The sequence below is a fragment of the Notolabrus celidotus genome, chromosome 15, assembly GCF_009762535.1.
Source record: "Notolabrus celidotus isolate fNotCel1 chromosome 15, fNotCel1.pri, whole genome shotgun sequence".
NCBI lineage: Eukaryota > Metazoa > Chordata > Actinopteri > Labriformes > Labridae > Notolabrus > Notolabrus celidotus.
In genome coordinates this window covers 21,563,346-21,582,670 of record NC_048286.1, presented here as the reverse complement: position 1 = coordinate 21,582,670, position 19,325 = coordinate 21,563,346, and the positions used below count along the sequence as shown (strand labels likewise).

General features: G+C 40.1%; 1 protein-coding gene across 2 annotated transcripts; it reads left to right on the top strand.

Annotated features, from left to right (window-relative positions):
* Window positions 1-1,175: 1,175 nt before the first annotated feature.
* LOC117826463 (AP-2 complex subunit mu-A) lies at window positions 1,176-17,175 on the top strand. Of its 2 annotated transcripts, XM_034702531.1 has the most exons (13): window positions 1,176-1,423; window positions 2,853-2,974; window positions 9,623-9,888; window positions 10,134-10,216; window positions 10,951-10,956; window positions 11,155-11,290; window positions 12,811-12,955; window positions 13,290-13,307; window positions 13,968-14,087; window positions 14,288-14,423; window positions 15,292-15,389; window positions 15,597-15,708; window positions 15,979-17,175. In XM_034702531.1, the coding sequence occupies exons 2-13, from the start codon at window positions 2,901-2,903 to the stop codon at window positions 16,111-16,113; spliced, it is 1,329 nt and encodes a 442-aa protein (XP_034558422.1). In that variant the 5' UTR covers window positions 1,176-1,423; window positions 2,853-2,900; the 3' UTR covers window positions 16,114-17,175. The 2 variants fall into 2 exon arrangements, with proteins under 2 accessions (XP_034558422.1, XP_034558423.1); XM_034702532.1 differs by lacking the exon at window positions 13,290-13,307.
* Window positions 17,176-19,325: the final 2,150 nt, after the last annotated feature.

Genomic DNA, 19,325 nt, shown 5'->3' with positions numbered 1-19,325 from the left:
TTTAAAATGTAAGGGGTAGAAAGTACAGATAATTGCGTGAGTAGAAGTAAAAAGTTGGCTGAAAAATAACTACTCCAGTAAAGTATAGATACCCAAAAATTCTACTTAAGTAAGGTAATAAAGTATTTGTACTTCGTTACTTGACACCTCTGTTTAAAATGTAATACCCTACGAGCCAACGCGTGCACTGAGATCCTCGGGCAGAGGTTTACTGTGCATTCCTAACACAAAAATGATAACAAAATGGGACAGGGTGTTCGCAGTGAGGGGTCCGATACTCTGGAATCATCTGCCCGAGAATGTCAGGTCTGCTGAGTCAGTGAGCTCTTTTAAATCCCTTCTTAAAAGAGCTCACTGACTCAGTGAGTGAGCTCTTTTAAATCCCTTCTTAAAATATACTTTTATCGCAGAGCCTTCCCGGATTTTATTTGAATTTTATTTGACTTTATTTGATTTCAACCATCTTAAGAAATACATTTTGGGGCAGCAGTAGCTCAGTCCATAGGGACTTCGCTGGTTCGAATCCCAGTATAGACAAAGTTTGGCAAGTGGACTGGTGGCTGGAGAGGTGCTGGTTCACTTGCCTGGGCACTGCTGAGGTGCCCTTGAGCAAGGCACCAAACCCCCAACTGCTTGGGGTGCGCTGGTTGATGGCAGCATCCTCACTCTGACATCTCTCCCTAAGCATGATCACTGCATGTGTGTGAATGATTGTGTGTATATACTGTGTGTGTAGCATGTCCAAAAATAGCAAGAGTGAAAAAATTGAATTTCCCCCCTTGGGATTAATAAAGTACCTTTCTTTCTTTCTAAAAATAATTGTATTCCTTTAGAGTTCTTTTAGGGGAATGTTATGTCTTTTAAAATAAGTTTTATTACTTTAAATTGACTTGTGTGTTTTTAAGATCTGCCTGTTTTTTTTTTCTGCCCATGTGAAGCAGTTTGTAACATGGTTTTTGAAAAGTGCTCAACACATAAAATTATAATTATTATAATAATAATAATTATAATATTATTATTATTATTATTATTATTATTATTATTATTATTATTATTATTATATGTAAAAATGTTTTTCCATATGTAAATTTGTTTCCAACTTTGTAAAAGTGTTTCATCTTTTGTAGATGTGTTTTGTCCTTCAGGGCCACCGTACTATGATAAAAACAGCACAAACTGAGCAGTGGTCTTTGGAGCTTATCGAAACACGGCCTGGGTGCGGTTTACACATCCCTCCAGCCGCGCCTTTTCCTGTCACAGCGGAACGGCGCTGCGTCAGGACGGCGGGTCAGCTGACAGCGATCAGAGGACCAGGAGGAAGGAGGAGCGGAATTAGCGGGTGTGTGGACTAGGAACCTACCGGATCCTGACATCGGCTTTAACCTAGGAGCGAAAGACCGGTGGCGCTCGTGAGAGAACTAGGGTAAGCTTAGCTCAGTCGAAATGATATGATGTTTCCCATCAAATCCATCAATTACAGACAATTAACCGTTTACAGCAGCCAGGAAAACCTTCAGTTGGAGTCGCTGTTAGCATTAGCGCCGTTAGCTGCCGCGCCGTTAGCTAACGTCGAGCTAGCAGCGGCAGCTAGTGGGAAAACGGATGTGGGCGACGTGTTTCCTTCAAAATAAAAGCACAAATAATCTGATATATGTGCTCAAAACAACAAAATTATATCGAGTATTGTATTTAAAAGCCTGCGTGTTCACATGTAAGTGAGTGAGAATGAAATGAGTAAGCTGTGAATATATCTTCAAACAGTCTGAGTCTTTTTCCTCACCGGAAGTCAGTGTGGGTTTAACGCTGCTTCGCTGAGCGTCACCGCCAGCTAGCCTGCTATCCAAGCTAAATTAGCTTACTATCCTTCAGTCGTTGTATTCTCCATCACTTCGATCCCACCTGAAGGTCAAGTCTCCATCAGTGCAAGAGCAACAAACCATTAATCGAACTGAAGGTCTCGAGGAAACATTTCATTCACAGGAGGAGGAAGAAATGAGAAAATATGAAAAATGTATGAACGATAGGAAATGGCCTGAGTGAGCAGACATCTTGACTTCGGCCAATAAAACGAGAGATTAACCCAACTCGGGTCATGTTGACGGATATTCAGTCACGATTTAACATTGTTAACATAAGGAAAATATGCCCTTAATGTTAGTAATATGATGGTGTAATACGAGTCTTTCTCAGGGTGTTGAAGGTGTCTGGCCTCTGTCTTCGAGGAATTTGAAGCATGTCCTTCATCCCTCTGGATTCAAGAAGCTTCATTATTGAATGAGGGGGGGAATCATGTTTGTCTTGGTCTATAAGCATTTCAAACCTAGTGTCAAATTAATTTGGTGTGTTTTGGTGCTACTTCATGTAAAGCCTCGACCGATGCAAACTGCATCTTGTAGTAAAATGCAACCCAGTAAGATCAACAGATTTGTAACTGGCTACCTGATTGCATCCTGCTTATAACTGGAGGCTGCTAATCTGGTGTTAATCTCACTTTAGAAGGAAAACAAGGACTTGGCTGTGAGGGTGGTGACAGCAGAGTTGTTTTAGCCTATATTGCAGTGATTTTCTTTCTTTCTTGTATGTATGTATGTGTATGCACATGCACACTTCAAAAATGAGTCACCATCTCAGGGCAGCTGCAGGGTTTATTCAGTTGGCAGTAGAGTGATCTGTGTGTGTGAGAGAGAGAGAGAGAAAAGGAGAGACAGAGAAAGCGGATGTGAGGGACAAGTGGCTCCCTGTACTGATGATGGTCACTCACATTTCACTGCTTTCACTTCTCTATCACCCCTCTTTCCTTTCCCTGCTTCCTTCCTGCCATCTCTATCGCTCTGTTTCTTTCTCCCCCTCAGGCGGGGTTTGGTTCCACCATGGCCAGTTGGGACTGAGAAGCAGCCACAATGATTGGAGGATTGTTCATCTACAACCACAAGGGGGAGGTCCTCATCTCCCGGGTCTACCGAGATGACATTGGGTAAGTTTCCAGTAGCAAAACCTCCTAATGATATTTCCTAATTATAAGGGACTCTGTGTGTGTGTGTGTGTGTGTGTGTGTGTGTGTGTGTGCGTGCGTGCGTGCGCTTGAATGCCCAGATCAGTGGGGGGGGGGGTGAACAGATTGGGACTAATTCTTCTAGGATAAGAAAAGATTATGTCTCTTTTCGCAGTTAAGTAATTTTTCTGTTTTGTTATATCCTCTATAAAGGATTTAATATACAGGGAAACTGCAATCACACCAAGGACGCTGCTAACATTCATTAAAGAACAGTGATACGCGTGTTTAGAATTTAATAAGCATGAATAAGCATTAATATTCTACAATTCTACAATTTCATTTAGCAGACGCTTTTGTCCAAAGCGACCTACAACACAAGCAAGAATTTAGACTGGAGGGAAAAACCTTAGTAAGTGCGACAAAGTGCTTCAAGTTGATTGGCCACAGGTTCTGCCAGGTTTTTTTTTTTTTTTTTAAAGATAATGTAGCCACAGATAATCACAACAAATAATTCTAGTCAACAATATCCGAATATACGAAGACAAAGATTCTACCTATACATTGATGGTAGGTGCAAGTGTGAAAAATGTCCCCAGACAGTTCTCCAGGTGATCATGTTTTCCGAACCGTACTATGCAGTTTTATAGATCAGATGCAGCTGCATGAAACCCCATCCAAATGATGCAATTGAGCTATTAATAGGGAAGTAGCTTGTTTATTTATGTGTGAGTTGAAGTGAAGCTATGTTCTGCAACTGAAAATGTTGACATTTTTTGAGAATAGACAAAATAATCCAAACAAGGTAAAAAAGAAAAATATTTCCCCTGTTTTTGGCATGGTGGAATGGGAGTAACTAATTTACATTTAGTTGATACAACACATTTAAAATGCTTGAAAATAATAACTATTGTCTTAAATGGTTCACTATGATATGGCCCTTTGAAGAGACTTTAACCCCAAGAATGCTGAGGCAGAAGGTCATAAAAAGAGGCTGAAGATAATCATCTGTGAAGAGGAAATTATCCCACTAGAGCCTGGCTGACCCTTCAGATGAAGACTGAGATTAATGTTGCCTAATGTTGTGAAAATACGTGGGGAAAGGTGTGGTACTCATCATATAAGGTAACACACCATCACTTTAATCCACATAGACCCATACAGGGTAATGGGATTTCTACGGAGGGGAACTCTTCTTTGTTTTCTCTCTTCCTTTCCTCTTTCTTATGTTTGTGTGTTTGTTTGTTCTAATGTGATACACCTATACAGTAGATCTCCATGCTTACATCCTATTGTCACGTTCTGTTTTGTGTAAACTCAGCCATCCTTTGTAATTGACTTGATTTGTAGGTTTTTCTCACGAGCAGACACTATTCCAGCACCATGTAGACTTCCAAAGTGAGGGCTGTAGATTCAGAGCGGACACAAGGAAAGAAACTGATTACCTAATGTTAGATTTGTGGGTACACAGCTGGGTGATTGGGGTTAAAACACCACGTCTCTCAGGACAGTTTTTGTTGTAGTTGCAGAGTAAGGCAGAGAATAGTACGCGCTGCATCCCGGTAACGTTCGGTGTTGCATCACAGCAGACTGAGCCGCTTTAAATACTGTTTGTATTAGATTAATGTGAGGTCGGCAGGTTTGTTTCAATGGCAGACAGACTGATGTGTACACGGATCTGTTGGATGTTTTGTCCTGCTTCCAGGCTGTAGTCAGTGATGTCATTGTGGTTACTTTATTAACACTCCTTCTGTGTGTAGCACTCGCACAAATACAGTGCACCACAAAGTCACCATTTTAATACAAGTAGTGAAAAACAGGGAAAAGACATACTGACTTTTCATGCTGTGTTTAGTAGAAAACTAACATTGAAAAGCTGAATTTGCACATTTTCAATTCCTTGTTTTCTGCCACAGTCCAGTATATGATACAACTGCAGTTCCCCATATTGGCCCTAGCTCTTTTCCTCTCCTTTAGGCTTCCATGCTGGTGAGTCAGTCCTCTCATTGGTGAAGGGGAGTAGTGGTCATTTAGCCCTGCATGGGAGTCTTACTTATTTATATGGTAGTAAGGAAGGAAGGAAAGCAAGGTGTTTATCAACCTGACCCTGTGTCATTGGCCTGTGTCTGTTATATTTCTATTAGTTTTGAGAAGATCTTACCTCTTCTGTCTCATAAGGGTCAAATCACATATGATGAAACAAAACAATGTCACCCTAAGTCAAGATTTCAACGTCTACCTTTTGTAGATCCACTGTGAAGTGCTATTATCCAGTCTGGGACACAACACTAGGAACATGGTCCTTGGGTCCGGGGTTTTAGACTCATGACGCTGCTCTTTTAATATTGAACTGACACCTATGGCACACCTGTTTCATGTTGCAACAAAGCTGGAAGTAAATCAAGTCATAAATGAAGCATATGATCCAATAACACATGGATTAAAGAGCAACTTCCTCCCCCAACACCCTGTTTCAGTGATGGCGCCATTCTGCACACCATGTTACTCACTCTTTCTGTGTACATGAAGCACGAAAATGTCTCTTGTGCATTTTTGTCTCTCTCTCCTCTCCTTTTACTTCATTCTTTGTTTCCTCTCTATCCTCCGTATCACCATTTTCCTCCATCTGTCCATCTTGGCCCCTGTAGGAATAGGTAAGAGATACTCCAGCCTATCAAAGCATGACCCCCCCCCTCTCCTTTCTCTTGGCCACCACCAATCAACGACCCCCCCCCCCCCCCTGAAAAACCCTGAATTGCATGCCCATTGATTCCACATCGACTTTCCTCGATACTCCCTCTAAGCATGAGTCACTTGTCATGACTTTACAGTGGTGGATAATCCACAGAGCTAAGATACCATAGCCAGCCAATCAACGCCAAAGTGTTCAGCCCACCCGAGCATTAAAGATGCTAAAAAAGTCAGCGCTACCAGTGCTTACGCATGGAGTCTGAGCATGGGATATGTTAAATAAATGAAGTCCTCTAAACTGTCGGTTCTACCCTGATTTTCACAGATCCAAACAAGTGATCCTTTTCATTGTTTAAGTATAGTTTGATGGTTCTCATTGTTAAAACTTGGTTTTTGAGTTGAGTGACATACACTGGAATCAAGTGGGATTTTGTTTGAATTGAAATATGGTAAAAAAAAAAAAAGGGCAAAATGCCATTTAATGGTTTTAATTTCCATAGATATAACTAGGGATGCACGATATTATTGGCACATTATCGATATCGGACGATATTGGCTTTAAAATGAACTATCGGATATCAGCCAACACGCCGATATCTGCCGATATAATTAACCGATATAATGAGTTGCTGCACACATGTTGGACTCATGTTTAAAGTTAAATTTGGATTTAAGCAGCAGTCTGTAAGGTACATGTAGCTGACTAATTTAGGCACATTTACTGTCAAAGAGTAAACCATTTTATTTAATTTGGGTTTAATTGCTGTACAGTTGCACTTTTCACATTTTCCCTGTGAACAGAGGTTAGGTTTACTTACTATGTCAAATGTGAAATTGACCAATTTGCCCTGGTTGTGGGAATTGTTATCATTGTCTCAGGGAGAGCATCATCCAAGTTTTAAGTAGGATGTATCCATTTGTATGAATTTTGTTTAGGCGTTTTTCCACCGCAGGAACTTTACCCTGGAACTAGGGACTTTACCTCTGAACTACGTGCGTTTCGACCGGAGGAACCAGGGTCTAAATTTAGTTCAGGGGGTAGATAATCTCCCCCCTGAAAAGCCCCTGCTTGGGGGGGTAGTACTTTTCTAAAGTCCTGGAACTTTCGTTTGAACGTAACAGTGTTTGAGGAGTTTACACAGTTGTTGAAACACAGAGGGAGTTCCTGGGAATGCATACTAGTTTAGTATTTTATTTAAGATTTAAAAATATTATTTAATATAATTTTTTTTCTCCATACGTCACTGGCCTGATTTGCACAATCTACCCAGGACTGCAGCCCGCAGTCGAAACGCAGACAACAGTGAGGGCACAGGAACCTTTTAGTTCCGGGGGAAGTAGTTCTGGGGGCTAAAAGACCCCGGAACTCTTGGTTGAAATGCAACTTTTGAAAGCAATTGTCGTAAATAAATATGCAGCATGAAGTATTTTTCTTATTTTGCACAAAAAATGAATATGACATAACAGATGTGAGTGTCACCATAATACTGTACGCTAATTCCAATGCAGAAGAGAATTGATGATCTCTGTTATTAGGTGTGTGGGAAAAAAATATCGCTATCGGTGATCGGCCAAATGAGTTGTAAAACATCGGCATGTCGAATATTGGCAAAAAAATCTAATATCATGCATCCCTAGATATAATTATATCATAAGGTCATCAACCTTCTTAGTTCTTACATAGCTTGTTAGATGAAAAAGCTGGACATCAAGTCAACCTCCTGGACTGAACTGATGTCCCTTCTGTCCCCTTCTCATTTATGAAATTACAATTGTTTTTCTTCACAAGCGACCAAATTGACCCAACCATAAGATGAATGTGGAGATTTTAGAAAATGTTCAAATCTTGTTTTTATAAAGAAAACCGTATTGGAATAAAATGGAGAATGTTGCTGTCTTTAACACTTTTTAAATTAAGCAATCTTTTCATTGTATTTTGAAAGTGTCACATTGAAATGAAACTAAATATCATCACGTGTCCAAATGAAGCACTTATGTCATCGGTATTTAATGACCATAAAAATGAAGATAACCTGCAGTATACTGGGTGGATGACAGCTCTGCTAATGGGCACACTTGTGTTCTTTTTTACAGTCACACACTCACGTGCGATCTTTTCTGCCAGCTATCTTCAGTCATTGCACTTGGCGAGTTGACAGTTGTGTCATGTCTCTGCTGCAGTGACGACTTAAAAAAGGCAACTCTACAGTTTAGTTGTGGGGTAACTTGTCCTACTTTGGTCCCCATGTCTTTTCATCGGTCATTCCTCTGGGACCATAGCGAGTGAACTTGCTTCACAGATAAGTGACACCATCCGCTGTTGTAAAAAATATTCAATCATCAATCAATCTTTATTCATATGGCGCCAATTCATAACAGATGTCATTTCAAGACACTTCCTTTTAACAGGCAGAAACCTTGAGCAGAACTAGACTCATGTTGAGCAGCCATCTGCCTCAATGGTGTCGGGTTTGGAAAGGGAATAGAGGGAGATGCAGAGAGAGGGATGGATATAGACAGATGACAATAACAACAATATCATTAAATACTATTGACATTCAATTTGGCATCAAATGTAATTAATACTGGTACTAAAGCCTGAATATAAGACAATCCCACTTTTTTCAGATGTATTTGGATGAAAAAAAAACCTGTCTTATATTCGGGTCAGTATACAGTACTTCAATTTAAATATGATGCTGATCAGCTAAAAAATCTGACACTGGTAATGTTTTTGGAATATTTCCCATCATTGTACTGTTCATTACTCCTTAGAGCATCAATAATGGAGGGATTGAATTGTCAGTTGGGTTCTTTTTGCATAAATAATAAGTCCAGTAGAGGTGTGAAAAAATATCGATACAGCAATGTATCGCGATACTTTGACCTCCAATATGATATTGATATTTCAACTCTTAATATCGATATTTTTGTAATAATAAAAATGCACATTTTAGCTGAGTTGGAACTAAAATACAACTTCAGAATTTCAAAAACAATGAAGTGGAAAAGTTGTTTTCAATCAAATAGTTTTGACGTAATTTGTCCTTTCAATTTTGAATAATATTGTGTGATTGACATAAACACCACCCTTATTATTTCTTAGTTTACTGTGTAGAATATCACAATATATCACAATATTGTGATATCGTGATACATCGTGATACTATCGTATTGTGACCCAAGTATCGTGATGCGTATCGTATCGTGAGGTAATTGGCAATACTCACCCCTGAGGTCCAGTAAAAAAAAATTTGACAAGACATGAGGACAATTTATTTCATTACACTCAGCTGATAGTATCTTATCTACACGTTTAAAAACAAAGTAATTAAAAGTACTTTTGAAAAACAAAAAAAGAGCGTCTCTATATGTTCTCAGTTGGATTTTGTATCCCGTTCTGAACGTGCTTCATCCTGTCCACTAAGCCCTGTTATTTAACCAGAGTTGCATCTCCACAAAATATGCTTGCGCGTATTTATACTTATAGGTGAACTTTTTCATCTTTCAAAGATTCAATTAAGCCAAATATGAATGTATGTCCAGATAAAGATAACTTTTGGACCATCTGTGGTTAAAATGGTTTAGTTTCCATGGAGTCCTGTTAGTTATGATACTGTTTAGATTTCAACCCCAACTGCCCAATTATCTTCATTTTACACTAAACATTATTTTCCTCTTCCACATGCATCTTTGCAAACTCTCTCAGTTCACTAGAAAATGTTTTGCTATCAGCTGTTTTTGAAAAGGTGGGACGTTGTGTTTTTTCAATGTATGACAGCTGAGTGGTAACATTTTTCCCAGGATCTCACAGGGTGGGAAAGTGCAACATGATCCCACAGTGTGATGTGAAACATATTTTTGAACACCTAAAGTAAACGTCTTTCTCTTTCTCTCTGTTCCTCTCTCTGTGCCTCCTGGCTTGTCCTCCCATTTCAGACGTAATGCAGTGGACGCGTTCCGTGTGAACGTGATCCACGCCCGGCAGCAGGTTCGATCCCCGGTGACAAACATCGCCCGCACCAGCTTTTTTCACGTTAAGCGCTCCAACATCTGGTTGGCAGCCGTCACTAAGCAGAATGTCAACGCCGCCATGGTGTTCGAGTTCCTCTACAAGATGTGTGACGTCATGACTGCCTACTTTGGCAAGATCAGCGAGGAGAACATCAAGAACAACTTTGTGCTCATCTACGAGCTGCTGGATGGTATGAGACCTCATTTCTATGTCAGATCAATTGTGTTGCATAAAATAGATGAAGTAATTGCTCTGGAAACATTATAATCAAAGCCAGAGCTCACTCGCAACCTCAAGCACATCTGTACAACTTTATAATAACATCTAAACTTAAACTTTGTATCAATCCTTCCAGTCATAGGGTTATGTTTGTCCTACCTTTTCCTGTATCTGGTCTTATCTCTTACCACCAGTTATCTGTTTGTGTTCATACAGAGATCCTGGACTTTGGCTACCCCCAGAACTCAGAGACCGGAGCTCTGAAGACTTTCATCACCCAGCAGGGCATTAAGGGACAGGTCAGGGAGACAAGTTTGCTCTCAAATCCAGAGATTAGAAGGATACACTCTCAGATGCCTGTTAATAACGAACACTTCGTTAAAACCCCAGCTGACTCCTGTCATGATGGTTGTTAGATTTGTATTATAATGAGTCTTATAGAGATTTTAAGGGGCTGTAGTTTGAGGTGTATTGTATTATTAATAGAACCTATGTATGCCTGTGAGGGTAGACTTAAAATTGAATACAGCTGTGGTGTAACTCTGGACCTTACAGTTAAATCCTGATGGATCAACACATCATTTTATGAGATTAGTGCATATTATAATTTAAATTCCTTTGTGAATCAAAATCCATCAGACTTTTAGTAGCAGCTGTCAAGCCCTCCAAACATTGCATTACACTTGAACCTGCAATAACTACAATTTAATTTGATTATATATATGCTGACAGTGAGGAGAGTCACATTAGTGTCTCCATGAATTTTAAACATTACATTGTTATAGGCAACCACTTAAGGAACACTGGTACAGGCATTTCAGCATAGCTATTAGACCCTTGTTTAGCCCATCATGCCAGAAAATTCGAAATATTGGATTTGCATATATTCATTATTTTGACCTAAAAAAAACCTTTACCTACTTTTCACCTCACTTGTTTACTTTGGGAACACGTGCTATTGGTGTGATTGCTTGGAAATAACTTGGTCTCTTCTCTGTTTCCTCCATCTTGGTCTGGACTCTTCAAACTTCAGCACCAGGTAATAAACAGATCCTATATATATATATATATATATAGAAAAAGTAATTCGATCCATTCATGGAGCTGTGTGATATTTGTTATTCTCCCTGCCCCTCAGTGCTAATGATCCCCTTTTCATAGCTTTCCTTCTATTGTCAGTCTGTCAGCCCCCCTCTCTTTGTCCCAAAGTGATTCAGTTTCTGCTCCCGTCCCACAGACAAAAGAGGAGCAGTCTCAGATCACCAGCCAGGTGACGGGGCAGATCGGCTGGCGTCGCGAGGGCATCAAGTATCGCCGCAATGAGCTTTTCCTGGACGTACTGGAGAGTGTCAACCTGCTCATGTCGCCGCAAGGTCTGTTTAAGTGGGGACTGCTGACATGCATGATTTATGGAAATTGTTACTCAAAACAAAAAGTGGCGGTGGTTCATCTGAGAAGAGTGTGTGGTTTTCATGTATTTATGAGTTTCAACAGATTAACATATGTCAAGACTGCCAACTTGTACAGAAACATAGCAAATCAACTCACCAATAGGTCCTGTTAGTGCCTGATTTGTGGTTTTTAATAATGTTAAGATAAGATAAGATACTCCTTTATTCATCCCACAACGGGGACATTCATGGAGTTACAGTAGCAAACAAAAAGGTGTACAGTACAAGAATTCCAACAAAAATATATATAGAAAAGAAATGCTCATCAGAGACGACAGCTTTGCCATAATTCTCCTGTCAGCCACCACCTCCACAGGGTCCAGGACTGAGCTGGTCTTCTTCACCAGTTAGTTCAGTCTTGCTCTCCTGTATCCTGTCCACCCACAGCAGGTGAAATCCTTCCAATGTGGCGTTCGTGTCCGGTGTTAGCTCTGTTAGCATGGTGCTACTCTGGTGCTGGGTTAGCTCGTCCACCTTATCGTAGATAGATCTTACATTCCCCATAACGGTGGGTGGGTCAGTTGTTTTTTTGTTTTTGTTTTTTATTTGGAATCACAGGAGTTCATAATTGTACAAATTACATCTGTCACTTGTCATCCATAGTGATCCACCTTGTTTTTTAATGTTACAAGACAGAACTCGATAAAAACAAAAACAAACAAACGTTAAAGAAAAGGACAATGACAGAACATTGGGTGTCTGTTTCACAAGAAAATAATAAATACAAATACTTGTATTCACAGAAGTAAGTTTGAATACCTTAAACCAAAGAAGGTCTTTTTTTTAGAAATATAAGACATCCACGTACTCCACACTTCCTCAGATTAGTCTTTCTGAAGCTTCAAAGAAAAGGTAATCTGTTCCATTTTAAAAATGTCATAAATTATATCATACCAGTCATCGAAGGATGGTGGGGCAGGTTTAAGCCATTTTCTGGTTATGGCTTTCCTGGCAGCTATGCTCAATATTCCAAATAAATAAATAAATGAATAAATACATTTTCTATCATTGAATTTGTGGAGGTGTCCAATGAAGGGCTGGTTCCAACTAAAAGTCACATTTGTATAAAACACCTCCCTTAGTTCTTTATGTATATCAAACTAAAAAGGGTGTATTTTGGGACAGGACCAAAACAGGTGATGATGATTTGCTTGCTTAATGCCACAGTTCCTCCAACAGCTGGAAGAACCCGGCGGTGTAATTTCTGAAGTGGTGTTATAAAATATCTGATAAGACACTTCCATCCAAAAAACCTCCATGAGACTGAGCTCGTTATCTTCCATTGCAGTTCACAATATTTTTCCCACATCTCCTCAGAAATACATATATAAATGTATGAGGTTCTTTCTGTTCTCTTCATTTATAGACCTTTGTATAACCTTGAGATTAGTTGGTTAGTTTTTAAGACTCATAAAGTCACATTTTTGTCTTCCCCTCTCCAGGCCAGGTCCTGAGTGCCCACGTGTCGGGCCGAGTGGTGATGAAGAGCTACCTGAGCGGGATGCCCGAGTGCAAGTTCGGCATGAATGACAAGATTGTCATCGACAAGCAGGGCAAGGGAGGAGCGTCTGATGATGCAGGGAAGAGGTGAGCGACACAAGGAGGGTCAGCAAACCCCAAAAAATTGATGATCTTAAAAATCAACTGTCTTTCAAGAGAGTCTAAAAAAAAACCTGCGTCTTTAAGATTTAATATTCAGTATCTTTACGGGGAATGTTACTTTTGTTTCCGTTTTGTAAACCTTGACAAGGAAGTAGTTTTATTCTTGAGACCACCTTGTCTGTTAGCCCCGTGTCTGTGTTATGAGTGTTGTCTTGCTGTTTACAACAAGACAGGCTTTACAATTTATTTTATTTTTCTTTCCTTTGGATGCATCTCTCCTTTCTTTCCCTCTCTTTCTTTTCTATGTGCTGTACCTCAGTGATTTAGGGGGAGGAAGGTACTGTACTGACAAGAGTCCTCACCATCTGCCATATCAGCACATACACACACACACACACACACACACACACACACACACACACACACACACACACACACACACACACACACACACACACACACACACACACACACACACACACACACACACACACACACACACACACACAAACACACACACACACAAACACACACACAAACACACGCACAATATCACACTTGTCTTGTCAAAGCCTATAAGCACATTAAGAATCTGTACATCTCATGCACTTTTGCTTCCAACACACACAATACAAATCAAACACACCTCCTTAACTCTTAAGTGTTCTGCCCGGTGGTTGTTTCCCTCTTTGTGTTAATGTTGGTTAGTTTGATTTCCTCACCTCTTCCTGCTTGACTTGAATCTCTGTACCCCAACACATAACAGGGTTGTGATTGTCTTGTTTTTCATTTCATGTTTTAGTCCGTTTGTCTTAGTTGTTGTCTTTATGTGAACTCACATGTTTGTTTGTTTATTTTAATATGGACATTACTTTAGGGAGAGTAGTAGTTCTCTGTAATTGTCATATACAACTTCTTCAGAAATATTTGATACATTTACTAATATTCTCCGTCTCATTATCTGTCTCTGATGTTTGTTTGTTTTTGCTCCTGGCAGTGGGAAGCAGTCCATAGCCATCGATGATTGCACTTTCCACCAGTGTGTGCGCCTCAGTAAGTTTGACTCAGAGCGTAGCATCAGCTTCATCCCCCCTGATGGAGAATATGAGCTCATGAGGTCAGTAGATGGAGTTTGTTTTTAAGTCTTTATTTTGAAGCATGAACTTTTGTTATGAAGCTCTGCAGTTGTTAAAGAACAAGACTCAGGCAAACTTTGTGACGTGTGTTAGCATAACTAGATCCAGTCTAGCTTTATTTTGTAATGTGAAAATGGTGCTTAAAAAACAACTCTAACATTTACTTCTATTCTTCATGCAGATATCGCACCACTAAAGACATCATCCTGCCCTTCCGAGTCATCCCTCTGGTCAGGGAGGTTGGTCGCACTAAACTGGAAGTTAAGGTGGTCATCAAGTCCAACTTCAAACCCTCACTGCTGGCCCAGAAGATCGAGGTTAGTTCAGATAACTGTTTTAAACACAAGTACTCGAAACACACATGCTTTTTTTTTTTTATGAAAGCTTTACCATCACCAAATATAAACACAGACATCCCTTAGACCAGGGGTCGGCAACCTTTAACACTCAAAGAGTCATTTGGACCCAACAAAACAAACACTGGGAGCTGCTAATCCTTTTTGACATCTAAAATGAAGATAACAGTGCATATATGGGTTTTCTACCTTTTATGCTATGTATAAAAAACTATAGTGTGTTGCTTATGAAGTAAATGAAATGCTACAGAGAAAATGAAATTTTATTTCTGTAAGCAAAGAAAACATTTTGAACATTTTAAACTCCAGGGGAAAATAAACACTCTGGGAAGGTTTATGTCATAAAAAGCCAAACTTAAATTATCCGTCTGCAAAACAAAAACGCTGTTGGCCATCATCCTTTGTGTAACAGAGCATGTAACAGAGTGTTGACCTACATTTATTATTTTTTTAAAAAGCGAACTATTTCACTGAACAATATAAAATACCTATTTGCAAAATATAAGTGCCGATGTGTAAGACCCGCCGGTGGGAATTTTGAAGATTGTGATGCATATTTTGAAGGACAAAAAAAATTTAACAAATTATGCTGCTTTTTATTTTAATATTACAAACTCACAATAATCTTCAAATTTAGAATTATAATTTAAAAACTGACAAACAAAAATAAAATACATTTCAGTTGAGTAATTTTTTTTCCAAAGCCACAGGGAGCCACAGCATAAGGATGACAGAGCTGCATGCGGCTTCAGAGCCGAGGGTTGCTGACCCCTGCCTTAGACACTATGTTTGTATTTTGTTTGGTCTAATCTCCATTACTCCTCCTCAGGTGCGTATCCCAACACCCCTCAACACCAGTGGTGTGCAGGTGATTTGTATGAAGGGAAAGGCAAAGTACAAGGCCAGTGAGAATGCCATCGTGTGGAAGTGAGTAGCCGGTCTGAATGTCTTTACACACAACCCACACTTGTTTTTATGTTCTCTGTGTCAAGTTAATGATCAACTGCTTCTCTTTGCTGTTTTTGTTTGTTTAACCTTCTCTTTTACAAAACCCCTTTGTCTTACTGGAATTTGCTCTCATGACAAAAATGAAAGAAAAAAGTGTGCACAGCTTTACTGTTTGTTTGTGTTCAGGATCAAGCGCATGGCAGGAATGAAGGAGTCACAGATCAGCGCTGAGATCGAGCTGCTGCCGACCAACGATAAGAAGAAATGGGCCAGGCCTCCCATCTCTATGAACTTTGAGGTCAGACATTTTTTACACACACAAACACACTTGGTACTAATTTGGCTTTTTGTCTCGATTAAAAATGAAATATCTTGTTTGTCACACAGCTGACAGTAAAACATGACCAGAATGAGCAGCTAAGCAAATTATCTGTGTCAGCCATGCAAATCACAACCTGCTTACCTCACACACTTCCTGCTCATCTGGCTGTTCACATCCAACCGGTGTTGCCTTCATTTCCCAGCATGCCCCAACTTGTCCAAAACCTTCCTCCTCTGGTCTCTGCAGGTTCCTTTTGCTCCCTCTGGTCTGAAGGTGCGCTACTTGAAGGTGTTTGAGTCCAAGCTCAACTACAGTGACCACGATGTCATCAAATGGGTGCGCTACATTGGCCGCTCCGGCATCTACGAGACCCGCTGCTAAAGTTCGAACCCCCCTCCAGCCAGGCAGCGAACTGACCACTTTTACACCTTCATCTATGTTGTTAAGATTTTTTTCTTCTGCCCCCCCAACCCTATTTTGTCTCTCCCCTCCCTTCGATCCTTATAGCTTCTCTCATACACCCTCCACCTCCCCCCCTCCCTCCACCTCCACCCTCACCCCTTCTAATTAGGTGTTGGAGATTGAATTTACCTTGTTAAAAAATTAAAAAAAGTATGATATAACGCACAGATATATGCAAAATGTGAACCATTGTATCGTATATATCTCGTAGTGATGAGTAAACCTGTAAACCAACTGGTGTCCGAGAGAAAAAAAAAAGACAAGTGATGGAGGAGGGGACCAGGGGGAGAGGACTAGAGACGGTCTTTTTTTCAGGACGCCTTGTCGTGTTTATTCAGTGTTATTGTTCCACTATCTACCCCCGCCCCCAGTTACTTTAGAAGCCTCATAAGTCCTTGAGTTTATCCCTGGTAAGATGATTTGTAGCTGATGTGGTTAAATGGAAAACTGATATAGTTCCTGTGTATGAACTTTTGTCTCAGTAGAGTCTACCCTTCAAATTGAGATGAGTTGTCTGATTCTGTATTGTGGAACCTGATTGATATTTGATCTGTGTTTTTGGGAGCGGTCATGTGGATCAAAAGTGTCATTTCAATGTCTCCGAATGAATAGTTAGGAAAGAGAAGGAATTCATAGTGAGAGGTTTTTTTTTTTTTTACTTCCTAGAGGGTGCTCCATTTACTCCCACTTATATCTCCCACTCTTAGTGAAGTAAACACAGGTGAATCATTCCAGACAGTTTTGAGGTTTGACCGTCACCCTGATAAGTGAGTATATGACTTTAAATTTCCTCTTTCTAAAGTACTTAGATCAACTCTGTCACACTACTCAGATTCTGAGACGCTTCCTGGGTTCTCGGACAGTGGGAGTGTGTTTGCAGCAAGGCGAGGTCTCCCCCTGGTGTTCGCCTCGTCACTGTCCACTTCTTAATGTTTGTAGACCTGGTGACCGTTCTGTCCAATAAAATCTGACTATGTAACCCACCCTCTCACTCTCTCTGTGTGTGTGTGTGTGTGTGTGCGTGTGTGCGCGCGTGTGTGTGTGTGTTGACATTTGTTTGAGACTCACTACTGATGAGTCAAACTTAGAACGAGCTTTTTATATTTACATAAGGAGAGGGACCCCTTCCATGGAGGCCGCCATCTTGCTCTGCAACATTTTTACAGAAGCACTGAAGGAACAAACTATACACCAAGCAGATTTTTTATAAAGATTACTTGATAAAGGAAGGATCATACTTATCCAAGCGGCAACCTCCAGTCTCAAAATATGAAGCCCATGTGAAAGTGTTATAAACTGCAATTCATTGAGAATCCGAAACACCGGAAACCACATCCACACCAATTCAAAAAAGACAATCTTTGCAGCAGAAATAAGCATGTTTACAGCCTGGTTCAAAAAAAGTATTGGGTCTACGTAGCTAATTTCTCTATTGGCACACACTGTACGGGGGCTGAATTTTTTTCAGAAGATGTTAAAATTACGAGTTTTTGCCCAAATAAGGACATGACTGACTTGACTCCCGGACAGGAACACATAGGCTGTTTCTTAAACGGCCTGCTACATACTACCTACGAATGTAGTAGTCAGTATGTACTGCCTACTACACACTGCATTTGAATTTAGTATGTAGTATGACTGTCCTGTTGGATCTGGTCTGCAGTATGCTGGGCCAAACATCACTGAATTTCGGTTTGGGAAAGCGGAAGTAAACAACAGCCAAACTGATCACAAAACTGCTTCTTTAGCATCACTTATTATTTAAAAAGTTAAGAGGTGGTTTATAGTATAGTATAGTAGGCGGTTTCAAAACAGCCATAGCTGTGAGCTAGGAAACTCAAACCCCGCGTCTTTACGTCACACTGTGGCTGTTTCCAAAACCACCTACTATATTAGCAGTACGTATTGATTTGGCCAAAATTCAGTAAGTAGTATGTGAACAAGAGCAAAATCTGTAGTATGCCGAAACTCCACGGATGTCTACTGATTCTGGAAAATTTCACAGTATGCATCGGACCAGTCTGCCTTGCGTTCTGTTTCCCACAATGCACAGCGCTCGTTCCACTTTTTCATTTTCCTTCTTTTTTTGATGGGTGGGAAATCTGTTTTGGGCTAATGTGAAAGTTATTGAGTTCCATATAAACCATTTCTCAACTTTTTAAATCATAAGTGGATGCTAAAGAAGCAGTTTCTCTCTCAGCTTGGCCGTTGTTTACTTCTGAAACCGGAAATCCAGTGACGTCTGGCCCAGCATACTGCATGACAGATCGAACAGAACAGTCATACTAAATACTAAATTCAAACACAGTATGTAGTAGGAAGTACCCATTGCCTACTATATTAGTAGGTAGTATGTAGCAGGCCGTTTCTAAAACAGCCAATATCTTGAAAAAAATTCATTTGTGTGTGCCGATCGAAAAATGATCGGCACACACAAATGCTGTGTGTGTGGTTTCCGGTACTTCTGGAGCCAGCCTCAAGCGGATCCTCGATGAACTGCAGTTTTTAACACTTCTGCATTGGACTCATATTTAGACTGGAGGTTGCCGCTTCACTATACACCATGCACATTTTTATAAAGATTACTTGATAAAGGAAGGATCATACTTAGCACGCATCACAGGAGCTTCTTTTCTGGGGGTTGAGCAATACCGTTATATTCTCTTTTCTACACACTGTACCTTTAAGGCTTACTCATCAGGAATTATATATATCCCCAAATAATGGATCCAATTATAAAAGAAATAATTTATTAACCTAGTTTTTGAATGTATGCATTTCCTGGTTCTTTAATTCTTATGTCGGTAAATTGAATATATTACTTTGGTTGTACACAAAGCACAGGGGCTTTAAAGTTATATTTTTTGGGGCTTTTTGCCTTTTATTTAATAGGACAGCTGAAGAGAGTCAGGAGATGTGGGGAGTAGAGAGCAGGGGAAGACATGCAGGAAATGGTTGCAGCCGGGAATCAAATCGGCGACCCCTGCGACAAGGACTACAGCATCTGTATGTGGGGTGCTTAGACCGCTAGGCCACCAGCACCCCTAGCACAGGGGCTTAAGGGACATAATCATGACTTTAAGAAACAATAATCAATATTTTTCACTACTTTCTGACATTTTTTAGACCTG

What these genes read in the sequence shown, in the direction of transcription:
- LOC117826463 (XM_034702531.1), top strand. Translation starts at nt 2,901, where the DNA reads ATGATTGGAGGATTGTTCATCTACAACCACAAGGGGGAGGTCCTCATC. An exon ending in CCTGCTCATGTCGCCGCAAG is followed by an intron (nt 11,291 to 12,810) that starts GTCTGTTTAAGT and finishes TCCCCTCTCCAG; the next exon opens with GCCAGGTCCTGAGTGCCCAC. An exon ending in CCATCTCTATGAACTTTGAG is followed by an intron (nt 15,709 to 15,978) that starts GTCAGACATTTT and finishes TGGTCTCTGCAG; the next exon opens with GTTCCTTTTGCTCCCTCTGG.